We start from the raw sequence: 17022 nt of genomic DNA, 5'->3' as shown, positions 1-17022 counted from the left end.
GTGTAACTCGACATAGTGAGAGAGACGATCACCCAGAAGTTATAACTACTTAGATGCTACATAGTAAATTAAAAGAAAATCAACCCGATCCTGCTTATTTCATCACGTGCCACTGGTTTCCCCCGACTCAGGAAATGGTGTATTATTAGTATGAACGATGTGACAGGAGAATCCCTTGAGGTTTATTTTTAAACCTAGTCAAAGACGTGCATTTCTTTACCGGGTAATGTGTTAGAAAGTGCAACGTGGGATGTGCCTGAATCACAAACAGGGCAGCTGCCCCCTCCGTTGCTCCCCCGTTCCTATCATTTATCTGGAGAGGAGGAGAACTGAAGTCATGGTGAAATTAACAAAACACACACACTTTGGAAAGTCTCCCCCCCCCCCGCCCCCCTTGTTTTGTTCTAGCTCGGGCAGCCTATCCCGAGGGTTTGGAGGAGAAGCCAAGAGGGTTTAGATCTGCATCTCTTTCAGGAATCACGTGTTAAATAGTTGATATAAAACCCCGGAGCAGGGGATCCAGGCGGGGGACTTGAAGACCAGCCCTCTCCAGGGACCCTTTTGTTCAACTCTCAGACATAAGCACCTTCTCGCTAGCCAAGTGCTTCAGTGGCAACTTCCCCGCCTTGGCAAAGGAGAAAGACCCGGGAGAGCCAGCCCCGACCTGCAGCAGCCCTTCGAAATGTCCCGATCCTTCTATGTCGACTCTTTAATCATCAAAGACTCCTCGAGGCCAGCTCCTTCCCTGCCTGAGCACCCTCATGGACAGGATTTCCTCATCCCCCTCAGCATGCCTTCCCCCCTGGTCATGTCGGTGTCGGGCCCCGGCTGCCCGTCCCGCAAGAGCGGCACCTTCTGCGTGTGCCCGCTGTGTGTCACTTCGCACTTGCACTCGTCCCGGGGGGGCGGCAGCGGGGCCATCCCCCTGCTCAAGAGCCAGTTCCCTCCCGGCGGAGATGCCCAGTACTGCCCCAGGATGAGCCATGCCCAGCACCAGCAGCAGCAGAGCTCGGTACCAGCCACCGCCGCCGCCGCCCTGGGCCACCCGGCGCATCACTCACCTGTCTGCACCGCCACCACCTACAGCGTTAGCGACCCCAGGAGATTCCATTGCCTCAGCATGGGTAGGAGTCACTGGCCCGGGGGTGTCATCCCACCTCGCTGGGGTGCACTTCACTCCGCAGCGAGCGCGTAAGGGGGTGAGCGGGGATTTTGGAGGGAGGGCGGATGCCCAAGCCCTACAGGTGGGGATAGACTAGAGAGGGATCGTTCATTCCCGGCAGGGATCGGGATGAACTCCAGGGGGAAAGAGCAGGTGTGTGTTCGCTTCCACTAGTGTTTGTCGAGCGGTTCTGATGTCGCAGGCAAAGAGGAGGCGGGTTTCCAGGGCTGGCGTTAGCGAGCAGGTAATGTGAGGCTCTCTGTCCACACACACCTAAAGAGACGCTCACCGAGGGGTTGCGTCTTGCTGCTGCTGTAAGAGAGGGGAGGGGGGGGGGGGGGGGGGGGAGATACGTGTTTGGGAAAGGGCGATAGGGACAGATTAGTCTGAATGCTTTTCTCGCCATTTAGCCCTTGTGTCTCTCCTGTCCAGGAGGATCCGATACTAGTCACATTCCAAACGGCAAGAGGATGCGGACCGCTTTCACCAGCACGCAGCTTTTGGAGCTAGAGAGGGAGTTTTCTTCCAACATGTACCTGTCCCGCCTGAGGAGAATCGAGATCGCTACCTACCTGAACCTGTCCGAGAAGCAAGTGAAAATCTGGTTCCAGAATCGAAGGGTGAAACACAAGAAAGAAGGCAAGGGAACCCAGAGAAACACTCACGGGGGCTGCAAGTGCACTGGCAACCCGGGGCATTACCCCAGGTCAGAAGACGAAGAGTCTTTATCCCCATCATCTGCGAACGAGGACAAAGAGATCTCCCCTTTATAAAGTGCTAACAAACCCGCCGATTTCCTTCCCAAGCTGGGGCGCCTTCGATCCTCTGAACTAGCTGCTTCCACTCTAGGGTTGCAAGCCTGAGCTAAACGGGGAAGCATGAGTGACTGCAACTGCATACACCTGACCGAGCTGGGACCATTCTAAGGAACACACAGACAAAGGAAATAGTTCTTGATGGCTCTGTCCGCCAATAAGGTTTATTTTAATCGATTCACAGGTTAGATATTTTGAATGTACAGGCTTTAGGGTTGAGCGTTCAACTAAAACACTATATAACACAAGGAGCAATGTTGCTCTTTTTAAAAAAAGTTAACGTGGTCCTGGATTTCCTATGGGCATGGCAGTTTTCCTCCCTTCACTCCCCTCAATACAGTTTAAGAAAATCCCATTTCATGACTTTACTGAAAGTTCCGACGTCGAGAAGAATTTAGAGAATTAAAAGGAAAAATAGGTCTAACTGCATGAGAATCTTCTGTACAGAGTTTTAAAAATTACAATCGTTCGGAGGTTCGTTCGTATGTGAATAGTTTTATATAAGATTTATATTTATATTTATTTAAATGAGGCCAGGTCAGACAAGAATTTTAATTTTTTTTAAAGTGCCAGCTTAGTTCAAACAATGATGGTGTAATTAATGGGGCAAACATGTTTTTTTAATCCTTTGTACACTAATTGAATTAGTATGTTTCAGAAATATATAAACCAATACAAATAAATGCCATCCGCTACTAACCTGAATAACTTTGTTTCCTACTACACCGTGCTCTTGGTTTTAAACAAATAACCCTATTTCAGCATGAGAGAGGGCCAATGAAGCAAAGTTTCTAACCATGGCACTATAAATAGCTTCTGGTTACTTTATAGCCGTGGACAATGGGAGTTCTTAGAGCTTCTGACAGCTTGTATTTGTCTGTTTTATACACATCATCCAGCATAGCGGCATTTCTTGAAGCTCGTTACTATTGATTGGTGTTACTGAAAGTGCAGCTACAAAATCCCAGCCCCGTCAGCAAAGAAAATAGCTCGCCAAAGTAAAGACACACTCTCTGGGATTGCCTAGGGGAGTGTGGCGACCCCATTGAGGGCCCGATCCTGCAGGCACTGTAATCAGTGGCAGAACTGAACTTGAGCATGCCGATCCCCGTGGGCCTTTCAAGAGGAGTGTGGGGCGCGCAAGGTACACTAAGCCAGGCTTTGCCCCTCGTTGGTTTAAGAAATCTTTGTGCCCGTGCAGGGCTGGGTGACTCGAATCGTTGGAGTTTAAAATCCTGAAGTTTGGCAGAAAGAACGAAGGAACGTTTAGGCCAGAAGTGCAAGCCCCGGTGTGACCAACAGTCCCCCCTGCGCAGCGGGAGACGCCTGCTGGCTTTGCCCGGGCCAGTCCCATTGAACTCAGGCCTCTGCCGGGCAAAGCGACTGGGAGTTGGCCCGCTAAGAATAAGCGCAGGCGATAGCAGCCACTGTCAGACTGGGCGCAGTGTGAAGTTCTGAGCTGCTTGCAAGGGCAGCTAGGTATGGTGCCTACGGGCCGATCCTGCCAGCCCTTACTCAGGTGAGTAATCCTGACCCACGGACAACTCTCTCCGAGTGAGACCTACTCAAGGGTTGGAGGATAGGGCCCTATAGTTTATTTATAGCCCATTTGCACAGCCTGACTGAAGAGAGTAAAGGCCGGAGGGCTGGTCCTGGGTGTTTTGCCACTGATTTCAATGGGATGAAGCGCCAAGTCACTCCTTGGCGAATATTCCTCATACCAGGATTGCCATCTATGAACCTACCTCTCTTTCCTGGGGCAGCTTTGGGATAAAGCCTCACCCAGAGACACCTACCGTTATTCGGTACTAGCACGTTGCCTAGGATTAGATGTGTCCATTTTACCTGCTGAATTCTTTTCTAACAACATTTTTTGCCCTTTGTTGCAATCTCTTGCTATCATTTCCATCTCTTCCCAGAGGAGATTTTTAACCACAGCCTCCAGTTGATTGCAAAAACCATTAGAAAAATAGTTGTCTCCTGCACACTTTATTATTATTTTTTTGTGCATCCTTTCTCTTTAACAAAAAACCCTGCAGACTGGGCATAGATGTTGGTCTCTTCTTTCAAGTGCCTGCGCCACTTTTAATCACAAGATGGCTAATAAGGTTCCCTACTGTTTGCACAGCAAAAGTGAATAACCTAAACACACTGTACAGTACCAGTGAATGTCCTGGTGCATTAAAGCAAATGCAGTCCTGAACAATGACGTTTCATTGTTGCTTCAAGCAAAGCACAAGTACAAATGGTGGTCCTCAGAAGATGCTCTCTGATAAAAAGGTAATTAGGGGAATAAACAAGTAACAGGTTGACTATGCCTATTTATTAATATTGTGCTTTATCATTTGTGTAGGGCCTGATTCTGCAAGGTATTTAGCACTCCCAACTCCCACTGAGTCAACGCACTTGGCCACTCCCCTCTCCCGTCCCCCATTTCCTCCATCAAGAATCAAGAATAACTGCATTACAGTCAATGAGGTTACACTGGGGTGAAGCTGGTGTGAGGGGAGAATCAGATCAGCAAGCTCAATAACTGGCAGGGTCAGGGGCATAGGGCCGGATTCACCACTGCCTCACACCAGTTTCATGCTGGTGTAATTCCACTGAAGTACTGAATCAGGCTCTCAATGCTGACAGCATGCACTGTATAATACACAAAGATTAGGACAGTCTGCCCCAAAGGGTTATAGAAATAGCCACAGTTTACCAGAGAATCTATGAATCTATGAATCTATGATCCAATGGCTGAAAGTTGAAGCTAGACAAATTCAGCCTCGGAATGAAGCATGTATTTTTAACAGTGAGAGCCACTGGAATGATTTACTAAGGGTGGTGTGGGATTCTTCACAACTGACCAGCTTCAAATCAAGATTGGATGTTTTCCTAAAAGCTCTGCTCTAGACATTACTTTGGGGAAAGTTCTATGGCCTGTGTTATACAGGAGGTCAGACTAGATGATCACAATGGTCCCTTCTGGCCTGGGAATCTGCGAATCTGCAGCATGCAGAGGAATATACTGGTAGTTGGAGACTATTGAGAGTATTTTGTTTGGCTGCTTTTGTTTATTCACCCATTCCATAGTTACAACAAACTCACTTCATATCCCATCAGAAATAGGTTTTGGGGTGGGATTGGAATGATCAGGGAGTTTCAATTTGGCAAACTGGGATTGGGAAATCACTCCACAGAGCCGCATGTAAAATTAATGGATAGGGGAAGCAAACTGAGCAGAGCATGTAGGGTGGTGTCACTGGCAGAGCAGGCTTGGGGAGAAGAAATATGGATTTTTCCCATAATGCTCTGATTGTAAAAAGATCTGATATGTTAGTTAACTGATCTTTCTGTTAAGCCAAAGCAAGAATAGTAGAGAGCTCTCAAGATAAGGGTCCTGGACAGGTATCAGTAGATCAGAAATACTGTGCCTATCTGGAATAAATTGCCTAGGGAGGTTGTGGAATCTCCATCTCTGGAGATATTTAAGAGTAGGTTAGATAAATGTCTATCAGGGATGGTCTAGACAGTATTTGGTCCTGCCATGCGGGCAGGGGACTGGACTCGATGATCTCTCAACGTCCCTTCCAGTCCTAGAATCTATGAATCTATGAATCTTATACTGGTACAGGAAGTGAGGGGTTCCAGCATCCTGGCAAGGTGGGAAGAGGACTTTGAAAGAGGGAGCCTGCTATGGAAGAGGTAGAGAACTACTGATATATATCAATGGTATATTAGAAATGTTTTCCAACTGCATTCCAGAGTATGCAATGAAACACAGGGGCACCTACTTTGTCTAACACATGTATATTCAAAGATGATGAAATGCCTAGAGGAAATGTTACTTTCAGCTTGCACAGAACTGTAGTTGTCATAACATTCATGAAAGGAGAAAACCAAACCAAAATGAGTCTCATTATTATTCCCTAAAAATGATCACATTTCTTCAACTCTGGTACAGGCAAAGGTTTTAGCTTTGTGGGTCCCATTCTGATTCAGCTGAAGTGACTGGGAGTTTATTTTGCCTGCAAGATATGGCCCTTTTTGTGTGTAAATTCTTTGGGCTAGATCGTTCCCTTTTAAAGAGGAAACTCCTTGGAGGGAGGAAGTAATTCACCGGAGGCACCTTCAGGGAATATCCAGGTAATTGTCCCCTCAGACAGGAGGCATTTTGGGGGCGATGAGGGGCCAAAGGCATGGCTCTTCAACCCAGGGAATCCTAAGGATCCAACATGAGGTAGGGAAATGCAAGTCTTGTGGAGCTGATGCCTCCTCATGGTGAGCTGTCCCATCCCTTCTGTGTTGCCTTCCTGGCCAGCATGGAGTAGCAACTGAGAGGACCCAACTGGGACGAATTCAAATTCAAGAAGCATTCATTTACACCACAACACCTCTGGGACTGACAGGGGAGGATACCAGAGAGAAGCTGGTCCCTTGTTTCACCCCACCTGCCTCTGGCCTGCTCCCAAAATCCCACAGAGACTTTTCTTACACAGGTGTTTTCATGTAGTACTGGGGGGAGGAAGTGATGCCATAGATGTGGGACACCCCCCCCTTTCGCACCCACTAGGAGAGTTCCACCTAAGTCCACCAAGGTGCCTTCCACTCACATAAGAGGAGGAGTCAAGCAGGACCTTAATATCTTCAGACAGTGAAACCAAAGAGAATTGTGGCATTGTGCCATGTGTATTCTGCTTCGCAGAGCTGAAGTTTCACAGATGCTTTTTCTTTTACACGTAAACGTATTTCCTTGGACAGAATTGACCTCTTTCAGTATAAATGAATGGGAAGAAGCGACTCAATGCCCTCCTCCTCTGGTATTTATCATCACAAGAGAAATATATGAAGTGATGTCTTCTCTAGAGTTGTCCATCATTTCTTGGAAAGTGGCATTTGTTATAGTTAGACTTACTAGTCAATATTGTACAATGCTTTGAAGATGTAGCAGGCTATAATGGCTACATATTATTTATTATTGTTTTGTTATATTATATAACATAATATAATATATAGATATTTATATGGTTTCCATTACCATAGTATCCAAGGGCTTTATAAACATTGTGACAAACTCATGCTGGACAACTCTAAGAGAGGGGTGGAAGGCAGGTATATTAGAATGATAAAGGCCATTTTCCCTATAAGCTGAAAAGGGGTTACCTCAGGTCAGCTAGGGATACCTGAGTCTAATAAAGGGCTGCCAGTGCTAGCCCATTGGGGGCCCTAAGCAGGAATATTCCCCCTCCCCAATACTAAAACAGGCAAGTTCTTATAATAAAAAGCAAATAGGGGCCCCCCTTGAGCCGCTTGGGGTCCTAAACAATTGCTTAGTCTGCTTATGCCTAGTGCTGGCTCTGTTGAGACCTTTAAAAACCCCTCCTCTGGTGAGAGAGGAAGCGGAGAGAGACAAGCTGCTGCAGGGCTAGTGGCAGGGGGGAGAGGGGCTCCTCCAAGATACATGGCTTCTCTCCTCCCTACAGGGGAAGCTGACTGCCTGCCTGTTTGGGGGAAGGACTGGGGCCAATAACAAGGTGATACCCCTCTGCCCAGAAGGGGTAGGAAAAGGTATTCCCCTTTAGTTTGTGCTGTGAATTTGTTTCTTTTGTTTGGCAGAGGCACACTCCTTGGGCCTGCCCTGAGGCTTACCTGGAAAATTTTGAGAAATAAATCCCAAGTGGGAAAATAAACACTGGCTGGAGTGGGGCTGATTTATTCCAGGCCCCCCACCACCAGAGGGGGAAGCGCTGAGCCTGGCGAGGTGGAGGAGGTGCCTTGGCACAACCCTAATTGTTTGTTTCCTTAGAATATCTCTGGGAAATTGGAAGATTGTATTATCTCCATTTTATAGCCCAGGACCAGAGGCACAGGGAAGGGCTTGCCCCAGGTCACGCAGGACATTTGTGGCAGAGCTGTGAATTGAACCCAACTCTCCTGAGTCCCAATTCAGTGGATTAGCTACAAATGTACACAAACTATACACACAATTACATTTAACTCCCCTCCCCCCGCCGCATTAAAAGTACCTTAAGGTTGCAAAGTCAAGCACTCAAATGTTAGTAAAAGCCAGAATTAAGATTGTCTGTGCAGCCTTAATATATGGCCCCAGAGCATCTGTATCATGATACAGTCTTTAATTACATGATCACATACTATTTTTTCCATAGAATCCCAGCCTCATTCAGTGCACAGGATGGGTGGTGCTCACTGAATGGGTAGCTATTCAATATTTCTTTACGCCTTCATCAGTCAATGTGTGGTCCCAGGCCTTATTTACACACCCTCCAAACTCTGCCCTGAATAAAGAATTACTTTTCTCATGGGCTTTTCTTTGGTGCTCATCATCACACGGAGTGCTTCAAAAACATGAATGAATGTATCTTCACAACACCCCTGTGAGAATAGGGGGTATTTTTACAGACAGAGAGGCAAGACACTGAGAGAGATTAAGGCCCAAATTGTCAAAGGTGTCCACTAATTTTGGGTGCCCCATGTGAGACACAAAGGGCTTGATTTTTTTAGAGTGATTTGCATTTTTAAGCACTTTACATATTCAAAGCACAGTTCCTATTTCCTTCAATTGTATTTGTGCAGCTCAGCATTTTTGCAAACCAGGCCACAGGTGTCTCATATTGGGCACTGAAAAAATAAGGAACAAATAGTTAGTGGCCAACTGTGAAAAATTTCATTTAGGTGACTTGCCCAATATTGCATCAAATCTGTGGCAGTGGCAGGAGCAGAATCCAGTTCTGCAGGGTAGTATTTTCAACTTTCTTAACCACAAGACCATTCCCTCCTCTTCCCTTTTGCCTCATTCACTACACACCTTCCAGCTTCTGTAACAAATGAAGCAAAAGTCCTACAGACAACAATCTCATTCCCTTACCTGCCCTGATTCATTCCCTGAGCACTGTCTGTTCTGCACACTGAATGAGGCAGGGGCCTGTGATCATGTCATTACAGACTATCATGATGCATATGCACAATGGGTGAGAATAAAGTTTGCACAAGCAACCATAATACTAACCTTTTCTAATTTTTGAGTGTTTGACTTTGCAATCTCAATTTTCTTTTAACATAGTTTTTTAAAATGTAATTTCCTGTTTCTAAAAATGCAATGGAAAAACAGAAACTCCATCCTGTGGAACCATAGTGAGCCCTATGACTATCATTAGCAAAGTTGCAACTTTTAGGTCTACAGCACAGACTTCTACCACTTTAACTGATGGAGTATCTATGGTAGTAGTAAGCTATTATCATCTCTGTGGACAATCTCCTGGAAAGGGCTGAGATGTATATATTGCTAAGGGTTTCGTAGGTATTTGCTAGACAGCAGAAGAATGATGGGATTCAGGACTCCTGAGATTTATTCTAGGTTTTAGAGTACAATGTGCTTTTTGTGATTACAGACTCTTCTGCCCTCTTCCTGCTCCTTCTAATGTCAAGCCTTCCTCTTCTGTCCTTTTCTCCCTTCTGTGCCTGTCCCCTGCCAGCATGCCCCTGCCACTTCCTCCATCACATCTCTGCTCTTTTCTGAATTTGAGTCTGGCTGCTTCTTCCTTCTCCTTCACACTATCTTGGCGTTCACAGGAGGAGCATTGAGAGCACAGGAGATATAGCCCCAGCTGTCCGTTCTGGTGCCTGGTATCACAGCAGCCCCTCCATCAGCTGGGAGGAGCAATTGCAGGAAAAGCCCTGCTTAGCCTTATGCTGGGGTATACTCTGTGTAGATGGAACATTTGGAGAAATTAGCTGCCAGACTCTAACAAACATCTTGTGAGCATGTGCAAAGGACAATTTTCAGGGGCTTATAGCTCAGTTGAATTGAGGTGATTTTCAGAGGGTGGGCCAAAAGCACATTACTCAGGGCAATCCTTCTGCCAAATTTCAAGTCCCTGCTCCAAAGCATGGAGGCACTCAGGCTTCTCTCAATGAAATAGTTGTAAGAATGTCTTAACATTGGCAAAGCAACTGATGTCCCCTAAATCCATTCTCAGAAAGAGCCAAACCATTTTTACTGAAACTTTCCAGAAAAAAAAAATCAGCCCGACGCAGACAACCAGCATGAAACAGTTCAGCCTGAACAGCTGAAGTCTAGCAAAGTTATAAGCAACTTCAAACAACTTATAATGGCAAATGGTACATGGCATAGGTTTTGCTGCCAGTTCTGTTCATAATGATAATAGAGACACCTTTACACACAAGAATATCTGCCTCACATAGGGGTGATAGTAAAATAACGGGTGATGGTTTAAGCTTTTTTTTCCCCCCTTGAGAAGAGTCTACACCAGATACTTCTCAGCTGACTCCACCTGAGGGCAAGAAATATATACTGGACACAAGCAAATCTTCAACTGTATGCAACTGCACAGACCATAATATCCAAATGATGAGAGATGCATCCAGTGGGTTATGGTTAAACACTCCTGAATCACATCAAAATGAAAGTAGATTTAATTTTGCTTCTGGAAAATCCTCTGTGTGTCCTTTTTCATCTATTTTGATCCCTCATTTTTGCACCTCACTACTGTTCCCCATATGTTAAGATAGCACTGGAAATCCTCACCACACATACCAAAACCAAGAGAGAAACAGTCTCTCTCTGTAATACACACACACATGAATGACTGATAGCATCCAGTGTGGAATTATGCAGGAAATTCCTCCTCAATAATATGTTACAATGGGGACAATGGCACTATAGTCTTGGAGGATACAGCAGTATTTTCCAAGGCATTAGGTAAGATCGGGACATAGGTGTGGACTGTAGCACTTGTAAAGTTCCTGAAATTGAGATATAGATGGATGGAACCCTACAAAACTCCATTAAAAGTCACCAACTGTGAAGAATTGGTTATGGAGAGAAACAGGTTGCAGCACTACAAGGAGAAAAATCGAGTACTGTGAATTAGCATCTCCTCTCTGAGAATAATATCTGCCGTGGAAGTGGGGAGACCCCATGGCAGAAAGCTGAAATCCTTGCCCTGGAGAGCAATCCTAAACTGGGTGTGCATGGTGCCAGCCTTGCCTTGAAAGAATGTCACAACTGTGAGAAGCAACACAAGAAAACCCATCATGATAATGAAATACTGTTCACTTATTTAGGGTCTTGCATCTAAAGATCCCAAAGCACTCAAATGGCAAATCCATAGAGGATGGGGTACAGATTGCAGCACTTGAAAAGAATTTGTAAAGGTGGTGGCTTTGCACATGCCTTTAAAGAGGGGGAAAAATCCTTCCCAAACTGGTTATAGGCAGGGGGAGAAACTCAGAAATGACAACCTTCAACCTGCCAAGGTGGGTCACAGGATGGGACAAACACCCATAATGAGGGAAACAAAAAATTCACCAGAAGGCTTAAAAGGATGTAGAATCCATTTAATTTACACATCAACCATTCTCTATAATCTCAGTCTCATGAGTCAGGATCTGAGATATAGAGGATATGACATAACAGAGAGATAGTCTGCATGGTACAGGTATAGTAAAATAGGGTCTAAAATAAAAGACTTTGAGACCAAGGGCAGTTGAGTGTTAAGACTGAAACTATGGTCCCCCCAGATCACAGATCCTAGGTTGTGTTGCTGGGCTCTAGTCTCTTCCAACAGCAGAAGAGGAATAAGTGGCCTCCTACCCTGCAGGCCTTACTTAAATAAAACTCCTCTGGACTCAAATCTAGGTTCCACTGCAGCCCTTTAACAATATAAAACCAGGTGAATTGGCCACTTGGGAATTCCCCTAGTGTAGAGGGATTCCCCAGGTGGTGAAGGGTTGCTGAAATGTCTGCATCTCCTTGCAGTCCCACCCAGCATAGAAGAGTGTTGGAGGCATGGCTGGAAGAGAGGGAATGTAGTAGGAATATTTTTTGGTTTTGGCTATTTTGGCTATCTGAACAGCTCCTGTGGCCCAGTGCAGCCTTCAGGCAGCTCTAGCTGCTGCTGGAACTCGATGATGAGTCACTGGCCAGCCCCATAATCCAGGATGCTAAAAAGGTACCATAAAGCTACCTTCCCCTCCCCACATCTGTTGCAATGGGGAAAAACTATGTAGGAAAGGTCATAATTCCCCGAAGTACAGTGAATCCTCAAAGTACAATCCCAACACTAGTCATATTGAGGAAAGCAAAACCAAATTACTGAGTATATTACTGAGAAAGTACATTATTGAACCCAGGACTTTAGGTGCCTCACTTTCATTTACATTTGATATAAATAAAGAGAGAAAAAGTAAAGTTTAACAAGAATATCTAGGCATTCTTTAATATTCATGACTAAAGAAAGTGAGGGGAAGTAGGCTATTTAAAATGCATTTCTGTTCTGTTTTCTTTAAATATAATGATACCCTCTGCACTGAACTAAGTGAAAGCTATTATGTACTTTCTTCATGTTATCTTATTTTTAGGAGGAGAAACTCCAGCCATGTGTCTTAAGAGCATTCTACACATGAATACCTTAAATAGATCTTTAACAAATGGACACAGTCTCTTATGGCAAAAGGCTGTTTTTAACAAGCTCATGTGTACGCCCACTTTTTCTGGGTGAGAATGAACCAGGCTCACCCATAGCTGCACTAATAGCCAATGTAGTCCACCCACACTTTGCAGCTAAACCATCCTGATGAATTCCTGACTTTAAATTGCAGGTGTATTGTTTGTATCTTGTCATTGTTTATGAATGAAATGTTCTTATGATTGTGAAATGATAAAAATGATAAATAAAATGTCCCAAGGGGTTATAAGAAACCCCCCTGTGTTTGTGTTGCTGATTACATAAAGAGCACTATGTGTCCTTGAAATACAAATACTGATTTCACACAGTATGTGATTCCTAACCCTTTCCTGTCATGTGTTCTATTTCAAACCCACACTATTTTGGTACATTCCAATTTTCAAACAAAGTTTATTATTCTTAGCCTCTGACCACTTTCTAGGGTTTAGAACTGGTCCCATGCTTCCTTCGGTGCCTCACACACATCAGACATTATCCAGGGGATTTCAACTATTGCAAGTGCATCAAACTAGATCGGAAGTGTATACTGTGTAATCTGGAAAGTAACTAGTTTCAAATTAATGAAGCACTGACAATTTCAATCTGTTTAAAGGCTGAGGTTGGCACTGCCCAAGCCTGAGCGTGGGGAGCTGGCCAGGCTTTGCTTTATATTGTCTGCTTTTCTGAAGAGTAGACAAAGATGGATAGAACGACATTGAAAAGCAGGGGGCGTATTTCAAACAGCCCAATAAAGAGGGTTGTCACGTTAAGACAAGAACCATAGTGCTTTGATGACTTTGTATTAGCCTCACCGTTTCAAAGAAGTGACTCTGCTCTCCTTACAGAACTCAAGGAAATTTAGTGGATGACACTTCAGTGAAGGCACTTTAGACAGTACCATGAGTCTATAACTCCAGGGGGGGAAATCAACTTCTCTAGTACATTTAGGGGGAAAAGATACCAATTCAAGGTTTCTTTCCTTTCACAAAGAAATTCATTGGCAGGTTTCGTTTTTCCTCCACGAATAAATAATATCTATAACATGGAGACATTCAGACTTTATAAAATCAACCTGGTAAAATAATTCAGTTACAGCCGTAAATACCAGAATGAGCTTGAGTTGCCTGTAGGTGGGCTGAAAACTCAAAACTGAGCATGTTCAAAGTTTCGTCTAAGGGCTCTTAAAATCCAGTAGAGAAATATCACCTCCCTTCAGGCTTATGTGGATTAATAAAAGGGCATTTAACAAGAGCTTGTATTTTTAAAATCTAATTTCAAATGCTTAGATCAAACCCGAAAGAGTCCGGGAAACCAGGGTGGAAAGCTGTAAGTGTTATTTATGCCCTATGACATTTCCCATGTTTTAAACACATGGAAGTTTGTCTGTTCCCTTTTGCTGTTGGGTTTCCTCTCGTCTCCCTAGTGCCCCTTTGCTTGATGGAAGCATCTACATTCTGGCCCCTGCTGTCAGGGACATCTTTTCTGTGCTAGTTCAACGGCTTGTTTTAAAGTTGTGTGTGTGTGTGGTGGGGAAGAGGGAAGCTACATTCGCCGGGCAAAGCCGTTGACGGGTTAGATTTTTTTGCCAAAGACAAGTATTTTTTAAGATGGGGACCCCCGACTGCTGCAGACCCACAGGCTTTGAAGGCACAGCTAAAGAGCTCCACTGCGGGTTTGAGAGAACCATTTAGTCACTGTTTCATTAGGCACTATTTGAACCTTGCAACATGTGGTAATTTCTGGGGCAAGCTGAAAAGGGGGGATTATGTAGGAGGGACACAAGGAAATTAGCTAACGGTTAATTTAACTCGTTTTCTGGTAGAATTTTCGATACATTCCTAATTGACTGAGGAGGCAGGTGAAGTCTCAGACCCATGCAGACTCATTCACGGTGGGAATAAATGGCTCTTTTTCAACTCACACTGCTCACAATATATCATCTGGGAAAAGACATGCAATGAATATGTTGATTTTTTTTATTAATGGAATTACACCCTGCCACGCAGGTGTGAGGGTAAAAACCTACACTGCAATGAAATCAGATTAACAATGAAATGAGAATTTTATTAGCTTTCTATGTCACATAGACCTGGATTTAAACTGTCAAAACAAGAAACAAGAAAAAAGATATTCTGAAGGCAGCAATGTCAATCAACTGGGAGAAGTAGGAGCGTGGTACCCAAATAATAATTAGCTGTAATTCCCAGTGAATATCTACACCACACAGTATATGCTATTTATATCATATAGAGATTGTATGATTAGCTTCTAATGGCAAATCGCTTTTGAGTCCAGGGTTTGTCAATTAACCCAGTGTCTCATCGCTTTGATTTGCTATAAAACAAGGAGATGCCAGAAGATTAATTTAATAAGATTAATACGATTCCGTTTTATTATAACAAGAGATCACTCATATAGAAAATAAAACCCAGCTAGTCTCTGTGTTACCCAGGCCCAGGAAAGGAAAAGTGCTAAAGCCAAACTGTACCGTGTTTCCTACATCATCACTCTGGAGTATGCCCAGGTGAAAGTGACATGACTCGTTACACAAGAAGCCGTGGCTAGTGTGTCAATGCAGAAGGAGAGGGCTAGGGAGACTTAGAGCTACTACCTGGGTCTGGCAGGCGAAGAGGTGATCTATGCAAATGAGTCCGTCTTAGCAAAGAAATAAATACTCCCAATTTTCCAATGGCCCTTTGTAACCTTCTATAGAAAACCGCGGCATTCTGCATGACAAAACACAATTAAGCTTGCTATTCAGGAGTTCTGCAGCTGGTAGCCCATTGGGAAAGTGGGAGGAAACGCGAATATATTAATCGTGGGCAAAAGTTTTTGTCCCCCTTTTTTTTTGTTAATGAGGAGGAGGGAGGCGAATCTCCGCGTTGGAGCGCTGCCACCTGAGCAGTATTGCCTCTTCCCGCATTAAAGCCACCCTTGTCACGGATCAAGAGCTGCCGGGACGATCTCTGCGACCTTCCCGAGCTGGGAGGGGGCGGACGGGCCCTGGCCAGGGCGCAGGAGATCCGGGGGACACGCGTCCTGTCAATTTCCTCCTCCGCACATGTCCATGCCGGGGCTGGAGCCCAGATCATCACCCAGCACGGCTCCGCAAGAACAACAGCGGCTTGGTACCCTGCCTACGCTCCTAGATGCCGGGAAAATGATGGGTGGCGTTATTCAGCACACGAGAGAGGGGCAGCCCGCACTGGAGAGCACAAGCTTGGGCAGGGGATTTATGGTCCTTTTCCTTAAACCCGCAGTTTGTGTCTTCTGGGTGGGAATGAACCTCAACTCGGGGCTAGTCTGAGTTCTTCTTCCAAGTCACTGCAGAGAAAACGACCGCTGATGATTTCTGCAGGGCCTGACCCGAGAAATCCCTGACCCGAGAGCTCTCCAGCGGAAAGGCTCCTAAAAGGGCTTTGCCAATTTAAACTGATCTCCATCTGGGGCCTGATCCACAGCCCACAGCAAATCTAGTCCTGAAATGCAGCCGCCCCGAGGTGAAAAGAGGGAACTGGTTCACAGCGCAGCAGTGTAGCAGAGAAAGTTAAGAATACCTGGTTCCCAATTCAAATCCAGCGGGTATTGAGGCAGGCAGGTTTCTCTTGGTTATCTAACCAAGCAGTTGGTCTATAAAAGTTTTGTCAGTTTATGACAAATTGCCAACATCTTTCTGTTTTAAAACATGGCACCCTGTTAATTATGTCAGCCTGGGAAGCTTGCATTATAGACAAAATTCAGACCTTTAAGGAAAATATGCTGCTAGTGGTGACTACTAGAAAAAAGAGTCAACATGCATTGACTTCTTCCCCCAACTCTGTCTGTGATGGTGTGTCCTCACCACACTTTCCCCGAAAGGGTTAAAGCAGGCCAGAGGGGCCAGTTAGCCTGTTAGGTGGCAATCTGGTGGAGAATGCAGTCACACGCAGTTTAAGAGACTGTGATGGACTGCGTAAGCTGGCTACTCCTGATACAAGGGGAGCATGGAGAGCCATACAAGAAAAAGAGGAAAGGGGAAATAGAAGGCAGGAAGAGGAGAAGGCCCCCAAAGTCCACCCTGTGAAGAGAACAGGAAAGGGAGAAGTGTGTTTTGCCTGTGGTCAGCAGGGAATGCCTGTGTATGAGCTGTGAAGGGAAGGCTAGCCCAGGGGAAGGGGCTGGACAAGAGAAGGCCAAAGGGAGGCCTTCTGCCAGCAAAAGGCAGTGAGTTATTATTTTTATAGCTGTGAGGTTGGCCATAAAAAAGCACTGTCCTCTTAAGAAGTTGGGAGATAGTAAAGGGGAAGGCACGGACCACAGAAATATAGAAAAAAAGGAGGGGTATCTGGGGACCTCAAGAGGTCATCTAGTCCAGTTCCCTGCACTCATGGCAGGACAAAGTATTATCTAGGCCATCCCTGACTGGTGTTTGTCTAACCTGCTCTTAAAAATCTCCAATGATGGAGATTCCACAACTTCCCTAGGAAATTTATTCCATATCTTAAACACTCTGACAGTTAGGAAGTTTTTCCTAATGTCCAACCTAAACCTCCCTTGCTGCAATTTAAGCCCATTGCTTCTTGTCCTATCC

At 45.1% G+C, this 17022-nt stretch overlaps 1 protein-coding gene across 1 annotated transcript; it reads left to right on the top strand.

The window, feature by feature from the left end:
- Positions 1–682: 682 nt before the first annotated feature.
- GSX2 (GS homeobox 2) lies at positions 683–1935 on the top strand. The gene is made up of 2 exons (XM_024216129.2): positions 683–1124; positions 1595–1935. The coding sequence occupies exons 1-2, from the start codon at positions 683–685 to the stop codon at positions 1933–1935; spliced, it is 783 nt and encodes a 260-aa protein (XP_024071897.1).
- Positions 1936–17022: the final 15087 nt, after the last annotated feature.

Source organism: Terrapene carolina, unplaced genomic scaffold (genome assembly GCF_002925995.2).
Source record: "Terrapene carolina triunguis isolate 2854851 unplaced genomic scaffold, T_m_triunguis-2.0 Scaffold66, whole genome shotgun sequence".
Classification (NCBI taxonomy): Eukaryota; Metazoa; Chordata; order Testudines; family Emydidae; genus Terrapene; species Terrapene triunguis.
Note: the sequence above shows the minus strand (reverse complement) of the source record. Positions and strands in the feature narration are given on the sequence as shown.

Bases quoted from the DNA above. Each gene is read 5' to 3' on its own strand.
- GSX2 (XM_024216129.2), top strand. From the start codon at position 683: ATGTCCCGATCCTTCTATGTCGACTCTTTAATCATCAAAGACTCCTCG. The intron at 1,125-1,594 runs GTAGGAGTCACT...TCTCCTGTCCAG, and splicing joins ATTCCATTGCCTCAGCATGG to GAGGATCCGATACTAGTCAC.